Genomic DNA, 19,463 nt, shown 5'->3' on the forward strand with positions numbered 1-19,463 from the left:
ATCTGAATTAGCCCTGTAATTATACATATGGAGGAGGGCTTCTATGGAAGAACTTTGAATGTCTTCGAACTTTAAAGTTTGCTTAGCTAGCTAACAATCTTGTGCGTGAAGAGCAGCACCAGAATTAATAACACCTTTTAAATGTTTTGTAGTTAATAAATCCAATGCGATAAATATAGTATCCCTAACTAGCTTTGAAAAGTGAATCCATTCTTCTCGAATTAAAAATCCCTCTCCTTATCTTTTGAATCATGCTTGTAACGCACACTTCAAAGATTCTCAGCTGGCAGCCAGACACTGGAAGAAATTACTGATTGACAGAGGGAGGGCTTTGTATAGGTGCTTTTGTTCTGTTTTTTTGTGGGTCTCCAAAAAAAATGCCCGCAACGTAAAATAACTTTAACTGGTTCCCATACTTTTAAATTAACTGTTCTGTTTCAAGATAAGTATAGGTCACTTTCGTTCCCGGTTCTGATTCTGTTCCCTGAAAAATGTTGTTCTTTTCCGATTTTCGTTTCTCTTCCCAGAACTGGTTCCAACCCCTGCTGGGAAGAGTAACCTCTGTCGAAGAACCTCTGTCATGTATTTTTTGTGAAACTTTTTTTCTTTTTTTTTTACTATACAGAAATATCAATCGACAGCGATCGGGACAGTGTTATCGACAGCGAAGATGGCAAAGATGCTGATGTAAGACTTTTTTTCTCTACTCATTCAGAAAGAAACAGATGTTTTTTAGAGCGTAAAGTTGGCATAATTTAAAATCTTGATCCAAACGAGGTGAAAATACAGAAAATTCTATTTGATTCAGATAATTGTATTATCCCTGTGGTGTTTGTGAACAGCAGTCAGACGAAGACTTTGACCAGGACGAGGAGGGGCCAAGCAGCATTAAGAAGGTGAGGACAATTTCACTCTTGACTGTCAGGGTCAACGTTCAAACCCAGAGTTGGTGGATATCTTTGCGATAACAATAACACACGCACAGGATTGTATCTCTGTGAACAATTCTGACAAGGGATGATTAGGGTATTTGCCAATTTAATCAAAGACGAAACAACAGAAAAGTGTGCACTGGACCTACACTGGACACTGGCCATAAGAATGCTATTGTTTATGGTGACAATGGTAATGATGACATTTTAGTCATTTAGAGGACTCTCTTATCTTAGTCAGGAATGTAAATGCAATTTGCAACAGCATGGATGACATTGAATGATTTCTTCTGCAGAAGTCGTCCATGTTGAGTGATGACGACGAGGGGGAAGAATCAGACATATTCGGAGAATCGGACAAAGATGATGATGACGACGACGATGATGAGTGCATAACGGTATGCTTGTGATTAAAGTTTACTGCTGGATAATGATACTAACATTATTACAAACCGGTAATTTATTAAATATTACAACCTTTATTTATCCAGGTAAGTCAACATTGCTGTGACTTAAGTGAATATAACATGTTAGTTAATTGCATGTTTACATGTCCCCTTGCATGAATATGAAATGTTCTATTCCACCTCTCTTTTACGTAAGTCTTTGTGTCACATTCAGAACACAGGACCATCATCCTTTGCTGATGAGCTGGCTGCCAGAATTAAAGGGGAACCTATCAGCAAGCCGGAGGGAGATCGCACATGTAAGTTGACTTGATATAACCTGCATGGCTGCAGAGAGAGAGTGTTTTCCCTGTGCTGCTGACTACTATTTATGTCTGATCATACAGGAGTCATAAAGGTCCAGTGCGCACACATTTAAAAAATATTTTTATAATAAATTATGATTTATCATGGGGTAGTTCCCGCAGCTATGATGACCTGTATTTCAAACTGTTCAACACTAAAGTTGGGCAGTATCCAGATCTTAGATTTCCTATAGTTCTACTTTCTTATAGATTTAAGTAATGGCGTATAAGCCGCCCTAGGCTAGACAAAAAAACATCCCGCCCTCCTACTATACCCGCGAAATAGAATTTGAATAATTTTAAGGGCAAGGCCATCTGCCAGGGCTATAGAGACTCTACCTGTTGGAAAATTGTATTTTGACCTGTCCTGTTTGTAGGATATGGTGTGTTAACATGTTAATTAATATTCACATCGAAGCACATTGCTATTTGATAGGGCGCCAGAGGCTGTAGACACTCTACTTGTTGGAAAATTGACGGAGCTTTGGTGGAGTGCCGCTGCGTCTCTCCAACAGCAGCAGTGGAGAGGCGCTCTGGGCATGGACAAGATAGATATTGTGCACCCCTGTCTTTGTCAAAGTGGGTGCGTCTTGGTCAGTTTAGCTTGGAAAATACTGCCCTTGTCAATCTGCCGCTCTAATCCTGCCTGATGGGCGGGCCGGCCCTGCACACACTCCCTGTTTCTGTATGATCTTCTCTACTAGCCTGGGTACCAGTGTGTTTCTGCTATAGATAACTTATTGCCTTGCCCACTTGTTTCCTTTTTTTGTCAGATGGTCCAGCATCATCCTCAGACAATTGCTTCAATTTTTATTGTAATTCTCAATTCATGCTTAAAATACAGGATAAAATCTTGCTATGTTATGTGATTGAGCAAAACACCAGGCCCTAATTTGTATACAGAAACCGTTTGGCACACCTAAAGTCAATCATCTTTCCTCCCTGTTTGAATCGTATCATCACTGTTTGCTCCATATAGACTTGAAGATGTGTTTTCAGTTTATGTAGGCCATACATCAAATGTGATGCCATACAGCAGAACATGTTTGTCTTTGCGAATTACAAGAGTACATAGATGTTTCACTTCATTATTGTTCTGCATATGCATGCTCATGTTTCCTTTCCCATGTCACCTCTATGAAGCATTATCGTCTGCCTCTAAGAAGAAGAGTAAAACAAAGAAAGAGCCCAAGACTGAGAGGCCACAGGGTAGGACATTCATTCACTCACTTATGTAAAGGAGGGTTTCCGTTACTTTGCGTCGTGAACAAGCACCTAATCTCACACTCCATGCATCCAATTACACTGAGTATACCAAACATTAGGAACACTTTCCTAATATTATGTTTCACCCCCCCTTGCCCTCATTCATCGTGGCATGGACTCTACAAGGTGACGAAAGTGTTCCACAGGGATGCTGGCTCATGTTGACTCCAATGCCTGGTACCAACTGGCATACCCTGTTCAAAGGCACCTAAACCCTTTGTCTTGCCCATTCACCCTCAGAATGGCTTAAAAATCCTTCTTTAACCTGTCTCCTCCCTTTCATCTATACTGATTTTAATTGGATTTAACTAGTGACATCAATAAGGGATCATAGCTTTTGTCTGGATACACCTGTTTAGTCTGTCATGGAAAGAGCAGGTGTTCTGAATGTTTGTTCACTCAGTGTATATTGTCCCTGCTAAGCTAACACTTCAGTCAGAAGAACATCAGTGGAGGTATTCTCGCTTCAAAGTAACTGAATTGGATATAATTTTATAAGTAATTTTATAATAAAATTACATTCCATTTTTTATATTTTTTTATATTTATATGTTTCTTGTAGACAAAAGACCTGATTGTTTGTTGTTGTAGCTATTGAAGATGAAAGTGAGGAGTTGTTTGGGCCGCCGAAGATGGAGGACGAGGACTTCTCTCCGTTCGGAGGGAAAGGAGGCCTCTTCAGTGGAGGAAGAGGACTGTTTGATGATGACGATGAAGTATGCTCACCTGAATGCCTTTTTGTAGCTTCCATATCTTAATTTTTAAATGTGACTTACCAATTGTAATTTCATTTAATATGTTAGAACAAAATCTATCTGGCCTGTTAAAGGCTCCCAAAGAGAGAGAGTGTGTGTTTTTATTTATTTATTTATTTATATTTAAATCAATCCATAGCAGACCTAATGATATGTTTGTTGTCCAGGGGGATCTATTCTCTGATGCACCGAAACAGCCTGTAGCAGAGGAGAAGACCAGAAACACAGCTCACGCCACAGGTAATAATGGTCCTACAACTAACATTTGAACTTGCCCAACAATACCGTTTTTATTTAGGGCACTTTGTAGCAAAATGTTTTGTAAACCAACATTTCTTGTTGGGCAAGTTCAAATAGTAGCTTTCCATGTCTCTCAGTTTGGGCATGTTATTAATTGAGAATGTTGTTAATTTTGTACAATGGCTGTGGTCATGGTGTCTAATTTAGTTGTCGTGGGTTACCATCAACCAGTTGCACTTAGCCATCCCGGATCCGGGATCGTGAATACAGACTCAAGCTCATTACCATAACGCAACGTTAACTATTCATGAAAATCGCAAATGAAATGAAATAAATATGCTAGCTCTCAAGCTTAGCCTTTTGTTAACAACACTGTCATCTCAGATTTTCAAAATATGCTTCTCAACCATAGGAAAACAATCATTTGTGTAACAGTAGCTAGCTAGCGTAGCATTTAGCGTTAGCATTAGCGTTAGCATTCAGCAGGCAACATTTTCACAAAAAACAGAAAAGCATTCAAATAAAATCATTTACCTTTGAAGAACTTCAGATGTTTTCAATGAGGAGACTCTGTTAGATAGCAAATGTTCAGTTTTTCCTGAAAGATTATTTGTTTAGGAGAAATCGCTCCGTTTGGTGCGTCACGTTTGGCTACCAAAAAAACCCGAAAATCCAGTCATCAAAACGCCAAACTTTTTTCCAAATTGACTCCATAATATCGACTGAAACATGGCAAACGTTGTTTAGAACCAATCCTTAAGGTGTTTTTCACATATCTCTTCGATGATATATCGTTCGTGGAAGTGTGCTTTCTGTCCTGAATCCCAGGAGAAAATGACCGCAACTGAAGATTACGCACCAATTTAGACAAAGGACACCGGGCGGATCCCTGGAAAATGTAGTCTCTTATGGCCAATCTTCCAATGATATGCCTACAAATACGTCACAATGCTGCAGACATCTTGAAGAAACGACAGAAAGCGCAGGCTCGTTCCTGGTGCATTCACAGCCATTTAAGGAGACATTGAAAAACAGAGCTTCAGAAATTCTGCTCATTTCCTGTTTGAAGTTTCATCTTGGTTTCGCCTGTAGCATGAGTTCTGTGGCACTCACAGATAATATCTTTGCAGTTTTGGAAACGTTAGACTGTTTTCTTTCAAAAGCTGCCAATTATATGCATAGTCGAGCATCTTTTCGTGACAAAATATTGCGCTTAAAACGGACACGTTTTTTTTATCCAATAATGAAATAGCGCCCCCATAGACTCAACAGGTTAATTTTTAGATGCTTTTTCCTGGACAGTATTGAGACTTGGACCTGTTTACAGAACTTGTATTTCTCTTATGTTTCTGCCAGAACCTGTCAAGTCTGCTAAGAAGATTCCTTCAGTGGCTGTGTCAATATTCACAGGTAACAGAAACATGCCCCAAGGACAGCAAAGGCCTTTCAAAGATGACATTGATTATAACAGTAATAACTGTCTAACAATTTTGGGGGGCTTGAGGACAGTATGCCTCTACAGATTCACTCTTACCCTTTTGAAATGGAAATGGAATTTGTTCAATTCAAACTAAATACTGCTACATAACATGACTACACACAGTACATGTTGACATTTCTGTAATGGTATTGAGAAGATCATCCTCTGAATCTATCCTGTCCTCCTCTTTTCCCATAGAGAACAGCCTGTTTGGCATTCCCAATAACTCTGATTCAGTGGAGGGCAGAGAGAACGGCAGTCTAGCCAAATCCAACAAGACCCAGACATCAGCCCCTAGAAAGACCTCTTTAGGGGGAGGAGGAGGGGGGCTGTTCGATGATGATGAAGAGGATGACTTCTTCACTGGCAAAAGCCTTAAGAAGTCCAGCTCAGGTAGGTTACTGTTTGACTGACTTATCTCTTTAGCACGTTTAGTGAGATCCGAACTTGAAATCAACGATTGTAAAATATCAGTGAAAATCGCAAGTACATAATTTACTCTTAGGCATGTGAATCTCAAGTTAGGAGTCAGCCTGTTTTCACCCTATTTTCATTCATGCAATGAGTTTCACATCTAACATTTTGCCTCACTACATTTACATTTTAGTCATTTAGCAGATGCTCTTATCCAGAGCAACTTAGTTAGTGCATTCGTCTTAAGATAGGTATGTGGGACAACCACATATCTCAGTCATAGTAAGTAAATATTTCCTCAAAGTAGCTATCAACAAAGTCAGAGCTAGTAAGGAGGAAAAAAGTAAAGTACGAGTGTTAGTTCACATAAGGCCTTTGGGAGGGACCGGAGGTGGCAGAATGGAGTACTCTGGTTGGGGTGTAGGTTTTGATTATAGTGAGCTTTGAATGGAAGCCAGTGGAGTGTGCGGAGGAGGGGAGTGACATGGGAGAACTTAAGAACACCAGGCGGGCTGCAGAATTCTGGATAATTTGTAGGGGTTTGATGGCATAAGCAGGGATCCCAGCCAACAGCTCGTTGCAGTAGTCCAGACAGGAGATGACATGTGCCTGGATTAGGACCTGCGCCGCTTCCTGTGTGAGGCAGGGTCGTACATTACAGATGTTGTAGAGCATGAACCTGCAGGAGTGAGTCAATGCTTTGATATTCGCAGAGAATCGTGGGGTTGTCAACAGTGATGGAGAGTTCTTGGAGCGGGCAGGCCTTCCCTGGATAGAAGAGCAGCTCTGTCTTGTTGAGCTTGAGGTAGTGGGTAGACATTCAAGATGAGATATCTGCCAGGCACACAGAGATGTGTGTCGCCACCTGGGTGTCAGAAGAGGGGAAAGCAGCAAAGTAGTTGAGTATCACCCACATAGCAATGATAGGAGAGACCATGTAAGGATATGACGGTGCCGAGTGACTTCGTGTATAGAGAGAAGAGGAGAGGGCCTAGATCTAAGCCTTGGGGGACACCAGTAGTGAGAGTACGTGGTGCAGAAACAGATCCTCTCCACGTCACCTGATAGGAACTGCCTGGCAGGTGGGATTCTATCCACGGATGTGCAGAGTCTGAGAAACCCAGCCCTGAGAGGGTGGAGAGGAGGATATGATAGTTCAGTGTTGAAGACAGTGGATAGATCTAGGAGGATGAAAACAGAGGAGAGGGTCAGCTTTTGCAGTGCGGAGAGCCACTGTGACACAGAGGAGAGCTGTCTCTGAGTGACCCCTCTTGAAGCCTGACTGGTTAGGGTCAAGAAGATTGTTCTGAGAGGAATAGCGAGAGAGTTGGTCAGAGACAGCACGCTCAAGTGTTTTTGAAAGAAAAGTAAGAAGTGATATCGATCTGTAGTGTTGGTTTCTTGAGTGGATCGACTCTTGACATTTTGAAGTCAGAGGGGACGTGGTCAGGGATCAGGGAAGTTAGGAATGGGAGAAGGTCTCCAGAGATGGTCTGGAGGAGGGGATGGGGTCAAGCGGGAAAGTTCTTGGGCAGCCAGACTTCACTAGTCTTAGGATTTAATCTGGAAACGGGAGAAAGCGGTCAAGACATAGGGTAGTTCTGTGGGAGTGGGGCCAGTGGACTCAATAGGCTGATTGAATGAGGAGCGGATGTTGTCAACCTTATTTTCAAAGTGTCGACAAAATCATCCGTGTGGAGGATTAAGGAGGGATGAGAAGGAGAAGAAGCTTGACATTTACAGTGATAGAAAGTGGTTTTAACAGAGGAAGAGAAGGTAGAGGGGAGGGAGTGAAAAAATGATGGGTCCCCCGGACGTTTCTGTACGCTTGCAATGAGCCATGGAACAGGAGGGGAGGGCCGAGACGGAAGGAAAGGGGACAGTGCGAGTCATAGGATGTGGAAAGGGAGGAGAGGAGGGTCGAAGAGGCAGAATCAGGAGAACGGAGGGAGAAGGATTTAGCAGAAGGGAGAGAATATTATGTCGGTGCATGACAATCTGGGTAGGGTCTGAGTGGGTAGGATTGGAGGAGAGGGAGACAGAAAAGGAAACAAAGTAGTGATAAGAGACCTGGGGGGGGGGGGGGGGTGGGCAGTGAGATTAGTAGGCTACCAGTCTCTAGTAAAGATGAGGTCAAGAGTATTGCCTGCCTTGAGTGGCAGGGGACTGGGAAATGGTGAGATCAAAAGACCAAGTAGGGGAAAGAAATTAATCGATGGCAGACATCGGGAGGTAGAAGTCACCTAGTACGAAAAGCGGTTAGCAGTTGTCAGGAAATGCGCTTATCACAATGTCAAACTCATTGAGGAACTCACAATGTTAAACTTGAGTGGACAAGTGACAGTGACCGCATGGAATTCAATTGAGGAGCAAGACAACTGAGTCAGGGAGAAAAGAGTATCTCCACAAATAAGTAGCCCTGTCTCGGACTATGACAGAACACGTAGGCAGGGAGGAGCTGGAGTAGCAGTGTTCTATGGGGTGATCCATGTCTCCGTCATGGCCAAAACGTCTAGGGACTGAAGAGCAGCATAGACTGAGATGAACTCAGCGTTCTTGACCACAGATCGGCAGTTCCAAACGCTGAGACCAAGAATTCTACTTAGGTTGTGAGTGCAGTGTACACTAAATTTAGAAAGGTTGCAGGCAAGGGGTGGGGAGCATCTGTAAAAAGCCTACAGGGAGAGGAGCGAACAGGTATAGAAAACACGCACATAGTTGGAAAAAAAACTACAAAATATCTAAATTTGATTATCTTTAAATATACTGAACAAAAATATAAACACAACATGTAAAGTCGTGATCACGTTTCATGAGCTGAAATAAAAGATCCCAGAAATGTTCCATACGCACAAAAAGCTTACTGTATTTCTGTAAAATGTGAACAAATTGGTTGACATCCCTGTTAGTGAGCATTTCTCCTTTGACAAGATAATTGATCCACCTGACAGGTGTGGCATATCAATAAGCTGATTTAAACAGCATGATCATTACACAGGTGCACCTTGTGCTGGAGACAAAAGGCCACTCGAAAATGTGCAGTTTTGTCACACAAGGCAATGCAACAGATGTCTGAAGTTTTGAGGGAGCATGCGGTTGGCATGCTGACTGCAAGAATGTCCACCCGAGCTGTTGCCACAGAATATTTTTTTAATTTCTCTACCATAAGCAGCCTCCAGCATCATTTAAGACAATTTGGCAGTAGGTTCAACCGGCCCCACAACTTCAGACCACGTGTAACCACTCCAGCCCAGGACCTCCACATCTGGCTTCTTCACATGCGGGATTGTCTGAGACCAGCCACACGGGCAGCTGAAACTGTGGGTTTGCACAAACTCGCTTAACTGCGTGCTCGTCATCCTCACCAGGGTCTTGACCTGATGGCAGTTTGGCGTCATAACCGACTTCAATGGGAAAATGCTCACCTTTGATGGCCACTGGCACGCTGGAGAAGTGTGCTCTTCACGGATGAATCACAGTTCCAACTATACTGGGCAGATGGTAGATGGCACGCATGACGTTGTGTGTGCGAGCGGTTTGCTGATATCAACCTTGTGAACGGAGTGCCCCATGGTGGGGTTATGGTATGGGCAGGCATAAGCTACGGGCACCGAACACAATTGCATTTTTTCTTTGTCAAGTTGAATGCACATATATACCGTGACGAGATCCTGAGGCCCATTGTGCCATTCATCCACCGCTATCACCTCATGTTTCAGCATGATGATGCATGGCCTCATGTCGCAAGGATCTGTATACAATTCCTGGAAGCTGAAAATGTGCCAGTTCTTTAATGGCCTGCATACTCACCAGATTTGTCACCAATTGAGAATGTTTGGGACTCTCTGGATCAACGTGTACGACTGTGTTCCAGGTCCACCAATATCCAGCAACTTTGCACAGCCATTGGAATAAGACGGACCACATTCCGTAGACCACAATCAACAGCCTGATCAAATCTATGCGAAGATGTCCGCGCTGCTTGTGGTCAAACCAGATAGTGACTAGGTTTGTGATCCACGCCATTATTTATTTTAAGGTATCTGTGACCAATTCCCTGTAATGTGAAATCCATAGATTAGGGCCTAATTAATGTATTTTAATTGACTGATTTCCTTATATGAATTGTAACTCAGTAAAATCTTTGAAGTTGTTGCGTTTTTATATTTTTGTTCAGTATAAATATGGTTCTGCATAGTATTTATCCTTTTCAGGCTCGTAGCTGTCCGATTCAGACATGTTTTGATTGAATGATTTTGGGTGGTGTAGAGCTTGAATGCTGTGTCTGCACTGCGCTTGCCTCGAGAACCATAATATGTAGGTGTGACTATGCGAAAACAGGAAGTGAGCACAATTGAAGTTAAACACATTTATGCACGTAATAGTGAAAATAGCCAAGTGTTTTGATATTGATATGCATGTATAGCCCACAAGACGTGAGATGGCTGTAGAGTTTCTTGTGGGGACGTTTGAAGCACGTTTTTTTGTTGAGTCTGGCCACTACTACTACTATATGGCTCATGCAAGCAACTAAGCCAGCTAGAGAAATCTCAGGAATGGAACTCAGACCAAACCAACTGTCTGGATGATGCTTCAAAACTAAAAGTAAGTGGAAATCTAAACTGAAATACCCCTTTAATAGTGGTTGGTGTGTCAACAATCAGCTGCAAGTTGTCAGCAGTTCACAAACCAAGTAGGCTACTGAGAAGATAGACAGCACTTAAAGCAGATGGCCCTAACTAGCAAAAAGACAGTACCAGACAACAGTTTAAGACCAAAATGATACTTATCACTCCTGGAGATATCAGAAGTCATCTAGCTATAGATTGAAGCACTAAAACTGTATTCAGCGCAAGCACTAATATGTTACCTGTGTTCAGCTGAACAGAAGAAATCCAAGCAAGAGAAGACGGTGGATCTGTTTGGAGGAGATGATGAGGATGGTGACATCTTTGGTGAGAGCTCTGTCGCCCCACCCACTCTACAGAGCAGGAATGAGGTGGTGGTGGAGGAGGAAGAAGAGGTGAAACAGGCTCCTCAGAAAAAGGTGAATATACACACGTGTACATTGGGTTTCCATATTAACAAGTGTTCATTGACTATATAATGGATTTAGGGCACTTGGTTATCATGATTATAAGTTGCTTACTTACAGTAGTGTTGATTAGTTGTGCTGTTGATGATTTTTGGTTTTAGTAATGAATTATGCTAATGGTTATTGGTTGTGTTAAGATGCCAGCAGGAGGCGTCTCCATGTTTGGTCCTGGTACCAAGAGCCTACTAACTGAGGCACTGAGGAAACGACAGCCCTCCTCCACCAGCGAAGAGTCAGAGGAGGTGGGACTCCTCTTTCATCTACCCATCATCTCTCTCATCCATCTCTTTATCTATCTACAATCTCACTCTTATCTTTATCTCCCTCACTCTTTCTTCCTAACTCTCTCTTTGTTTCTCTTGCGCTCCTTTTCTTCCCCCCCATGTTGTTCATTACAGAACGGCCCTCCTCCAGACGTGGTGAAAACCCCGACTAAGCAGACAGAAAAACCCCAGGCGAAGAGTCTGTTCTCTGATGATGAGGACTCACAGGTGTGCTTCTTCTTTTTTAACACTCATTCTCAAGTATGCATCCATTACCTGAATGTTGTTGATGGAGGTACTTCTCATGCTTCTCAATTACATCAATATCTACATGAGCCGTACAATTAATGTTTAGAACGTGTTTTACAGATGTAACCTCACCTTTCTCTGTCCCTGTCTTTCTAGATATTTCAAACCATCCCTAAGAGTCAGTCTAAACCTGAACCCACAACCCAGAGCAAAGCCAGCAAAGCTCCTCTGTCCATCTTCGATGACGAGGAGGAAGAAGTGAGAAAATGACCCTGACCTATTTCGGTCCCAAAAATATTATAATTTGTAACTGCGTCTTCATATCTAACCACTTTCTTGCATCATGCAGGATCTGTTTGCGTCTGCGAAGAAGTCTAAACCAAGCCAAGCTAAAGCTGCCACTCCAAAAGTCAAGAAACCTGTCTCTAGCTCCATCTTCAGTGATGATGAGGTAATGGGAGGGAATGGAACTTTGCTACATAATCTTCAGTTCAACTTCAGCCTGTCAGAAAATAACCCTTAGCCACTACCCCTTTGGTATTCACAGATCTGAAATACCTGGAGAGGTAAGCAATATGGTGATGGCTCTGCCACCCAATGGGCTTAGGATGGCTTCAGATAGGGCTTGAAAACTGTTACGGACTACAAAGGGAAACGCTCTCGGTAGCTGATGTGAAAAAAACCTTTAAACAGGTCAACTTTCACAAAGCCACTGGGCCAGACGGATTACCAGGACGTGTACTCAAAGCATGCGCGGACCAACTGTCAAGTGTCTTCACTGACATTTTCAACTTCTCCCTGACCAAGTCTATAAAACCTACATGTTTCAAGCAGACCACCATAGTCCCTGTGCCCAAATAAGAGAATGATGATATGATTACCGCCCTGTGGCACTCACGTCGGTAGCCATGAAGTGCTTTGAAAGGCTGGTCATGGCTCACATCAACAGCATCTTCCCAGACACACAAGACCCACTCCAATTCGAATACCACCCCAACAGATCCACAGATGACGCAATCTTAATCGCATTCCACACTGCCCTTTCTCACCTGGACAAAAGGAACACCTATGTGAGAATGCTGTTCATTGACTACAGCTCAGCATTCAACTCCATAGTAAGGAGTTGAACCCTGTGACTAAACACCTTCCTCCTCAACTGGGTCCTGGACTTCCTGACGGGCCGCCCCCCAGGTGTTGTTGCCCATCCTTACCACGTCTGCCACGCTGATCCTTAACACTGGGGCCCCTCAAGGGTGTGTACTTAGTACCCTCCTGTATTCCCAGTTCACCCACTACTGTGTGGCTAAACACGACTCCAACATCATTAAGTTTGCTGACGACACAACAGTGGTAGGCCTGATCACCAACAACAATGAGACGGCCAATTGGGAGGAGGTCTGAAAACTGGCAGTGTGGTGCCAGGACAACTTCTCCCTCAATGTGAGCAAGACAAAGGAGCTGATCGTGGACTACAGGAAAAGGAGGGCCGAACAGGCCCCCATTAACATCGACGGGGCTGTCAGGGAGCGGGTCAAGAGTTTCAAGTTCCTTGGGGTCCACATCACCAACGAACTATCATGGTCGAAACATACCAAGACAGTTGTGAAGAGGGCACGACAAAACCTTTATCCCCTCAGGAAACTGAAAAGATTTGGCATGGGTCCCCAGATCCTCAAAAAGGTTCTACAACTGCACGTTCGAGCGCATCCTGACCGGTTGCATCACCGCCTGGTATGGCAACTGCTCGGCATCTGACCGTAAGGTGCTACAGAGGGTAGTGCAAACAGCCCAGTACATCACTGGGGCCAAGCTTCCTGCCATCAAGGACCTATATAATAGGTGGTGTCAGAGGAAAGCCCATAAAATTGTCAGAGACTCCAGTCACCCAAGTTATAGACTGTTTTCTCTGCTACTGCACGGCCATCGGTACCGGAAGGACCAAAAGGACGGAAGGACCAAAAGGCTCCTCAACAGCTTCTACCCCCAAGCCATAAGACTGCTGAACAATTCATAAAATCGCCACTGGACAATTTACAATTTTACATATTCACTGTTTTGTTCGTTACCTATGCATAGTCACTTTGCCCCCACCTACATGTACAGATTACCTCAACTAGCCTGTACCCCTGCACACTGACTCGGTACCGGTTCCCCCTGTATATAGCCTCGTTATGTTATTCTTATTGTGTTACTTTTTATTATTACTTTTATTTGAATCTACTTGGTAAATATTTTCTTCTTTAACTGCACTGTTGGTTAAGGGCTTGTAAGTAAGCATTTCACGGTAAGGTCTACACTTGTTGTATTTGGCGCATGTGACAAAGTTTTAATTGAATATAGCTTACACCCATCCTATTCCTACAAATCTGCAAACACCAGAAAGGTAGATTTTGAGCCAGGCTTTCTTGTGAAGGTTGTTTCTATTACTTCAACAGATGATATCTATTTAACCCCTTTGTATTCTTTCTGCATTAGGACCAGTGGATGAGCTCCAAGCCTAGTGCTGGTAAGACAGAGGGTAAGACTGGAGGGATGAAGTCCAGTACTAGTGCCCCATCTAGTCTACCCAGTGTCAAAGCAGTTCCTAAAGACAGCCTGTTTGATGAGGATGATGATGATCTCTTTGCTGCTACCAAGGAGTCGAGGTAAACGTCATAGCAATAGTAGACAAAAATACTAAATCTGTAGTATGACGTCTTGGTGGTGTAAATGTCTGTGTGTTGGTGCAGTCAGAAGAAGCACCAGAGAGTGTCTCTCCTGTTTGAAGATGAGGATGATGAAGATAAGGGATCCCTCTTCGGCTTCAAATCAAAAGTCACCAACAGCTCTACTACAGCTGACCCTAAAGTAAGCATGGTTTACAGATTGTCTGTCCACAGCCTAGTCCCTATGTAGTGCACTATATAGTGAATAGGGTGCCATTTTGGCATATGAATAACCTATAGGTGAAAAGCCTTCAAGGCAACAATGGAATTGTTAAAAAAGATAATACTTCAGTAATGTCTAGGCTCTATTATTTTAAAACACTAAAAATATTGAATGAATATCGTTGTCGTAAGAAAGTACTGTTTTGACGTACTGTTTATATAAATATACTGTATGTGTGGTAACATCCCTGCATTGATAGCTGTGTCTGTAATCAATGCTATTTCAGTCCTTTACCCCCCAGCTCTTACCCTGTTTTCCTGTGCCCTTATCGTGTTCTCTAGGCATCTGTTGTAGCCTCCCCAGCCCCCTCGCTGCTCCAGATAGACAAACCAGAGGTGACTGCACCACCACCTCCCCTAGTGGAGGAGAAACCTACAGAGGAGGAGAGGGTAGCGAAATACAAGAGTCCTGAGGTGCCATCCCTGTCCTCTCCACTAGAGGGCAGTGAGAGTAAGAAGAAGCCAGTAGGGGCCGTCAGTCTGTTTGGAGGGATCAACGTGCTGGGAGACAGACTGGCAGCAGCCAAGGTGAGATGCTACATAAGACTTAGGGTAGAAATTCTCTCTAAGCTCAGATCTACGATCAGCTAAACTCACCCAATCCTGATCATAACCTAGTTTTGGCCATTAGGGACGTTTCCCAATGAATCTTTCTGTGATTCCTCACATTATCTCTCCTAGTCTCTTTCTCAAAACCCATTGGACAGTAAAGACCTGAGTTGAGGGACCTTGGAACTTTTCCTCCAATATAGTTGAGAAAGAGGCAAAGAGAGAGGAAGGTGAATTGAGATGGAGCCCTGCTCCTATGCCTGTGAGTGTGAGGTGCTGTACTCACTTTGACGCCTTTCTGTCTTCCTGTGTCTAAACAAGCAGACTAAGAGCCCATTGGGCGACCCGGATGGTGATGACTTCCTTTCTGAGGGCCCGCCCCCCATGGAGAAAGAGGCCAAAACTAAGAAGAACACCCTCAGTCTGTTTGATGATGTGGAAGAGGAGGGTGCTGACTGGACTGCCCCTATCTCCATACCGACCAAACCAGTTGCCAAAAACACACTAAAGGTTTAAAATATTTTATTCATACTACTGACAATTCCTGTGTGTGTGTGTGTGTCTGTAAATCCTGTGTCTGTCTGTCTGTTAGCCTGCGGAGGAGCGTCCTCGTACCAAGAGTAGTACCGGGGTGTTCCAGGATGAGGAACTGCTCTTCAGTCAGACTCAGCAGAGAGACAACGACCCTGAAGTTGACATCTTCGCCACACCTGACAAGTCTGTGGTGAGTTCTAGGGACAGTCGGCTTAGTGAGAGGGTTTAAGTGTAAGTATTGGGCTAGAGCAAAACACCTGCACTCACCAGAACCAGGGTGGATGTCTTGTATTGCATCAGCACATTGACGCGCGTACTACTTGCTACCCCTTTGAGTGATAAATCAATTGTACGAATGATAGTAGTGATGATAAAATGCTGTGTTCCTGTCTCAGAGCTCCAGGCCAAGCTCAGTGAAGTCGGCAGCTCCAACACTGTTTGGTGATGATGAAGATGACCTCTTCAGCTCTGTCAAGCCCAAAGCTCCTCCTCCGGTACCCTATTCTAAATCACCTCAATCAATACAATATGAATACAACTTGATGACTTTACCGGGCGCTGTACATCCTCAGTCCTTGTCCTTTCTTTGACCTGCATCCTCAGAAGGTATCGGAGAAGCCCAGTAAACCCACTAAAGACGAGCCATCCTCAAAACCTGCTGTCACAGCACCAGTCACAGAGAGTGAGGTAAGGCTGATGAAACTAAGAGTCTTAGTCTATACAGAATATGTGATTGCCCATATGCTTAGGGTTAAAGGGTGTCTGAGGAGGCTGGTGGAAGGAGTTATAGGAGGATAGGCTCATTGTAGTGGCTTAAATGGAACACATCAAACATGCGGAAACAACGTTTGACTTCGTTCCATTGATTCCGTTACAATGAGCCAGTCCAAAATAACTCCTCCCACCCGCCGCCTCTGGAGTACGTACAGTACTAGTCAAAAATTGACACATCTACTCATTCAAGTTTTTATTTTGACTATTTTATACATTGTTTAATAATAGTTAAGACATCATGTAGTAATCTATCATGTAGTAACCAAAAAAGTGTTAAATAAATCCAAATATATTTGATATTCTTCAAAGTAGCCAACTATTGCCTTGACAGCTTTGGTAGTCACATGGAATGCATTTCAATTAACCGGTGTGCTTTGTCAAAAGTTAATTTGTAGAATTTCTTTCCTTGTTGTGACAAGGTAGGGGTGGTATACAGAAGCTAGCCCTATTTGGTAAAAGACATGAGCTGTGTTCGAGTATTCATACACTCAATCATATTTTACGTCACGAATAGGAAGTATACACGCAGAGGACACTTTCTGTGAAAAAGGTGAGAATCTGTCTCAATTGTTCTTTGAATGTAAATTTGTCCAGATATTGGTAAAACTTTGCAAAATACTTATTTACCATTATGAACACTATCAATGTTTTTGACATGAAATATATAATATGTTACTATTGCAATGATAACATGACCACTAAAATGATTGTGCATTTTTTTATTCTTGTTGCCAAACACTTCATACACAAACAAAAATTCCAAAATTCTACACCAAAATGACACACTTTTTTGATTGAATTCAACTATTTTATTAAAACATTAACCCTAGTGAACAATAACAAGAATAACATTTTCCTAAATCATTACAGTAAGATTTTTTCAGAGTGATTACAATTGCACTAGAATTGTTTTTTTTTAAATATATATATTTTTTGTTTGTTCCAGTATTTTTTCATTAATACCTGTGTTCTGTTTTGTATTATGTAAGAATGTAACTTATTGATCTGTATTTTAAATTAAAAAGAAAATTGGCTTCACATGGTTTTGTGATTTGAAGATAAAGGTGGAAAATATGCAGTCTAAGTCCAACGAGAGCGGATAGAAATTCATTGCTAATTATGACAAATGTTGAGCAATGTAATAGTTATAACTTTTCAAATAGGTTACCTTAGGCTTACCCGCTATGTTGGCTGACAATTTGTTAGCTATGCTGTCCTTATGAACCACATAGCATTTCATTACAGCAGTATGTTAGTTAGCCTAACGTTAGTTGGCTACTTATACATCAAACTTGCCAGTATATTAACTATCTTAACTACCGAACATTTAGTGACTTGATTTTTCTCGTCATTTTTAGCATAGCTAAATTGTATCGTCGTAGTGCGTTCTCAATGGACATTCGGGTGCTTTTGTAAATTCGCTCTGGCTATCCATTCCGATTTCAGAGCACTCTCGTTTTAGTGTACCAGACCGCAGAATAATTCATTTATGGCCGGTGTCAGTAAATGTTGACAAAAAAAAGCGTAATTCAATTGTTTCCAGCAGCACAGTCACCAACGCTCTGGATAACATGAAAACTGCCTAACCAGCTCTGCTAGGGCGAGTAAAATGGTCAGTGTTCTGATTTGTGTCTGGAAGCCAACGTTAGCTCGGGTACTTGACTGCCGTTGTACGGCCAGAACGCTCAAATCAATCCTACTCCTCGGCCCATGCGTCCAGTGTACTCTCCGAGAGCGAAACGGTCTTAATTCACAAACGGACAATCTGATAACGCTCTGAATTATGAGCACACTCTGGCACTCCAGATTGAATTTAAGAACACACCCGAAGTCTTAAAATGTCTAACTTGTCATTTGTTTTGGTAACTAGCTAGCTAGCAACTTCTGGGTGACAGGCCAAGATTTAGTACGCTCAACTGAAAGGATACTGTTCTGTTAAAGTATACTAAAATGAACTAATAGTATGGTATATACTCATTAAGTATACAGTATGTTAGTATGGGTTTTCGAACACAGCTCAAGTCTATAATATGGCAAGAACAGCTCAAATAAGAAAAGAGAAACGACAGTCCATTATTACTTTTAAGAAATGAAGGTCAGTTAATCCGGAAAATGTCAAGAACTTTTAAAGTTTCTTCAAGTGCAGTCGCAAAAACCAAGTGCTATGATGAAACTGGCTCTCACGAGGACCGCCACAGGAAAGGAAGGGCCAGAGTTCTGTTTCAGAGGATAAGTTCATTTGAGTTACTAGCCTCAGAAATTGCAGCCCAAATAAATGCTTCAGAGTTCAAGTACCAGAGGACTGTTCAGAGAAGACTGCATGAATCAGGCCTTCATGGTTGGGTTGCTGCAAAGAAACCACTATTAAAGGACACGAAGAAGAGACTTGCCTGGGCCAAGAAAAACGAGCAATGGACATTAGACTAGTGGATATCTGTCCTTTGGTCTGATGAGTCCAAATGTGAGATTGTTGGTTCTAACCGCCGTGTCTTTGTGAGACGCAGAGTAGATGAATGGATAATCTTCGCATGTGTGGTTCCCACCGTGAAGCATGGAGGAGGTGGTGTGATGGTGCTTTGCTGGTGACACTGTCTGTGATTTATTTAGAATTCAAGGCACACTTAACCAGCATGGCTACCACAGCATTCTGCAGCGATACGCTATTCCATCTGGTTTGCGCTTAGTTGGAAAATCATCATTTGTTTTTCAACAGGACAATGACCCAACACACAACCAGGCTGTCCAAGGGCTATTCGACCAAGAAGGAGAGTGATGGAGTGCTGCATCAGATGACCTGGCCTCCACAATCCCCCCGACCTCAACCCAATTGAGATGGTTTGGGATGTGTTGGACCACAGAGTGAAGGAAAAGCAGCCAACAAGTGCCCAGTATATGTGGGAACTCCTTCAAGACTGTTGGAAAAGCATTCCAGATGAAGCTGGTTGACAGAATATGACAGCTTTGAACACTGTTGGCAAAGGCAAAGGGTGGCTACTTTGAAGAATCTCATATTTGATTTAACACTTTTTTTGGTTATTACATGATTCCATATGTGTTCTTTTTTGTTTGTTTTAATGTCTGAACTATTATTCTACAATGTAAAAATTAACAAAATCCCTTGAATGAGTAGGTGTCCAAACTTTTGACTGGTATTGTTGCCTTACATTTTTTTCTGAATTTGAAGCAAATCTGTGGACAGTTGTTTTCTCTCCTCTCAGTTGATAGTTATTATAC

General features: G+C 42.6%; 1 protein-coding gene across 5 annotated transcripts in view; it reads left to right on the top strand.

Moving 5' to 3' along the window:
• washc2c (WASH complex subunit 2C) overlaps positions 1-19,463 on the top strand; it is a 34,032-nt gene that overhangs the window by 10,972 nt on the left and 3,597 nt on the right. For 2 of the 5 annotated variants that reach the window (XM_021580828.2, XM_021580830.2), the window contains exons 7-27: positions 626-687; positions 843-896; positions 1,229-1,330; positions 1,554-1,638; positions 2,827-2,892; positions 3,541-3,665; positions 3,872-3,944; positions 5,301-5,354; positions 5,623-5,817; positions 10,719-10,885; positions 11,071-11,175; positions 11,332-11,424; positions 11,602-11,703; positions 11,795-11,896; positions 13,921-14,090; positions 14,175-14,292; positions 14,655-14,900; positions 15,243-15,431; positions 15,514-15,645; positions 15,851-15,949; positions 16,062-16,142. In XM_021580828.2, the coding sequence (XP_021436503.2) occupies positions 626-687; positions 843-896; positions 1,229-1,330; positions 1,554-1,638; positions 2,827-2,892; positions 3,541-3,665; positions 3,872-3,944; positions 5,301-5,354; positions 5,623-5,817; positions 10,719-10,885; positions 11,071-11,175; positions 11,332-11,424; positions 11,602-11,703; positions 11,795-11,896; positions 13,921-14,090; positions 14,175-14,292; positions 14,655-14,900; positions 15,243-15,431; positions 15,514-15,645; positions 15,851-15,949; positions 16,062-16,142 (2,420 nt within the window). Of the gene's footprint in view, positions 1-625; positions 688-842; positions 897-1,228; positions 1,331-1,553; positions 1,639-2,826; positions 2,893-3,540; positions 3,666-3,871; positions 3,945-5,300; positions 5,355-5,622; positions 5,818-10,718; positions 10,886-11,070; positions 11,176-11,331; positions 11,425-11,601; positions 11,704-11,794; positions 11,897-13,920; positions 14,091-14,174; positions 14,293-14,654; positions 14,901-15,242; positions 15,432-15,513; positions 15,646-15,850; positions 15,950-16,058; positions 16,143-19,463 lie in introns of all 5 variants that reach the window. The other 3 variants (XM_021580826.2, XM_021580829.2, XM_021580827.2) reach the window with 2 other exon arrangements.

Source organism: Oncorhynchus mykiss, chromosome 23 (genome assembly GCF_013265735.2).
Source record: "Oncorhynchus mykiss isolate Arlee chromosome 23, USDA_OmykA_1.1, whole genome shotgun sequence".
Classification (NCBI taxonomy): Eukaryota; Metazoa; Chordata; class Actinopteri; order Salmoniformes; family Salmonidae; genus Oncorhynchus; species Oncorhynchus mykiss.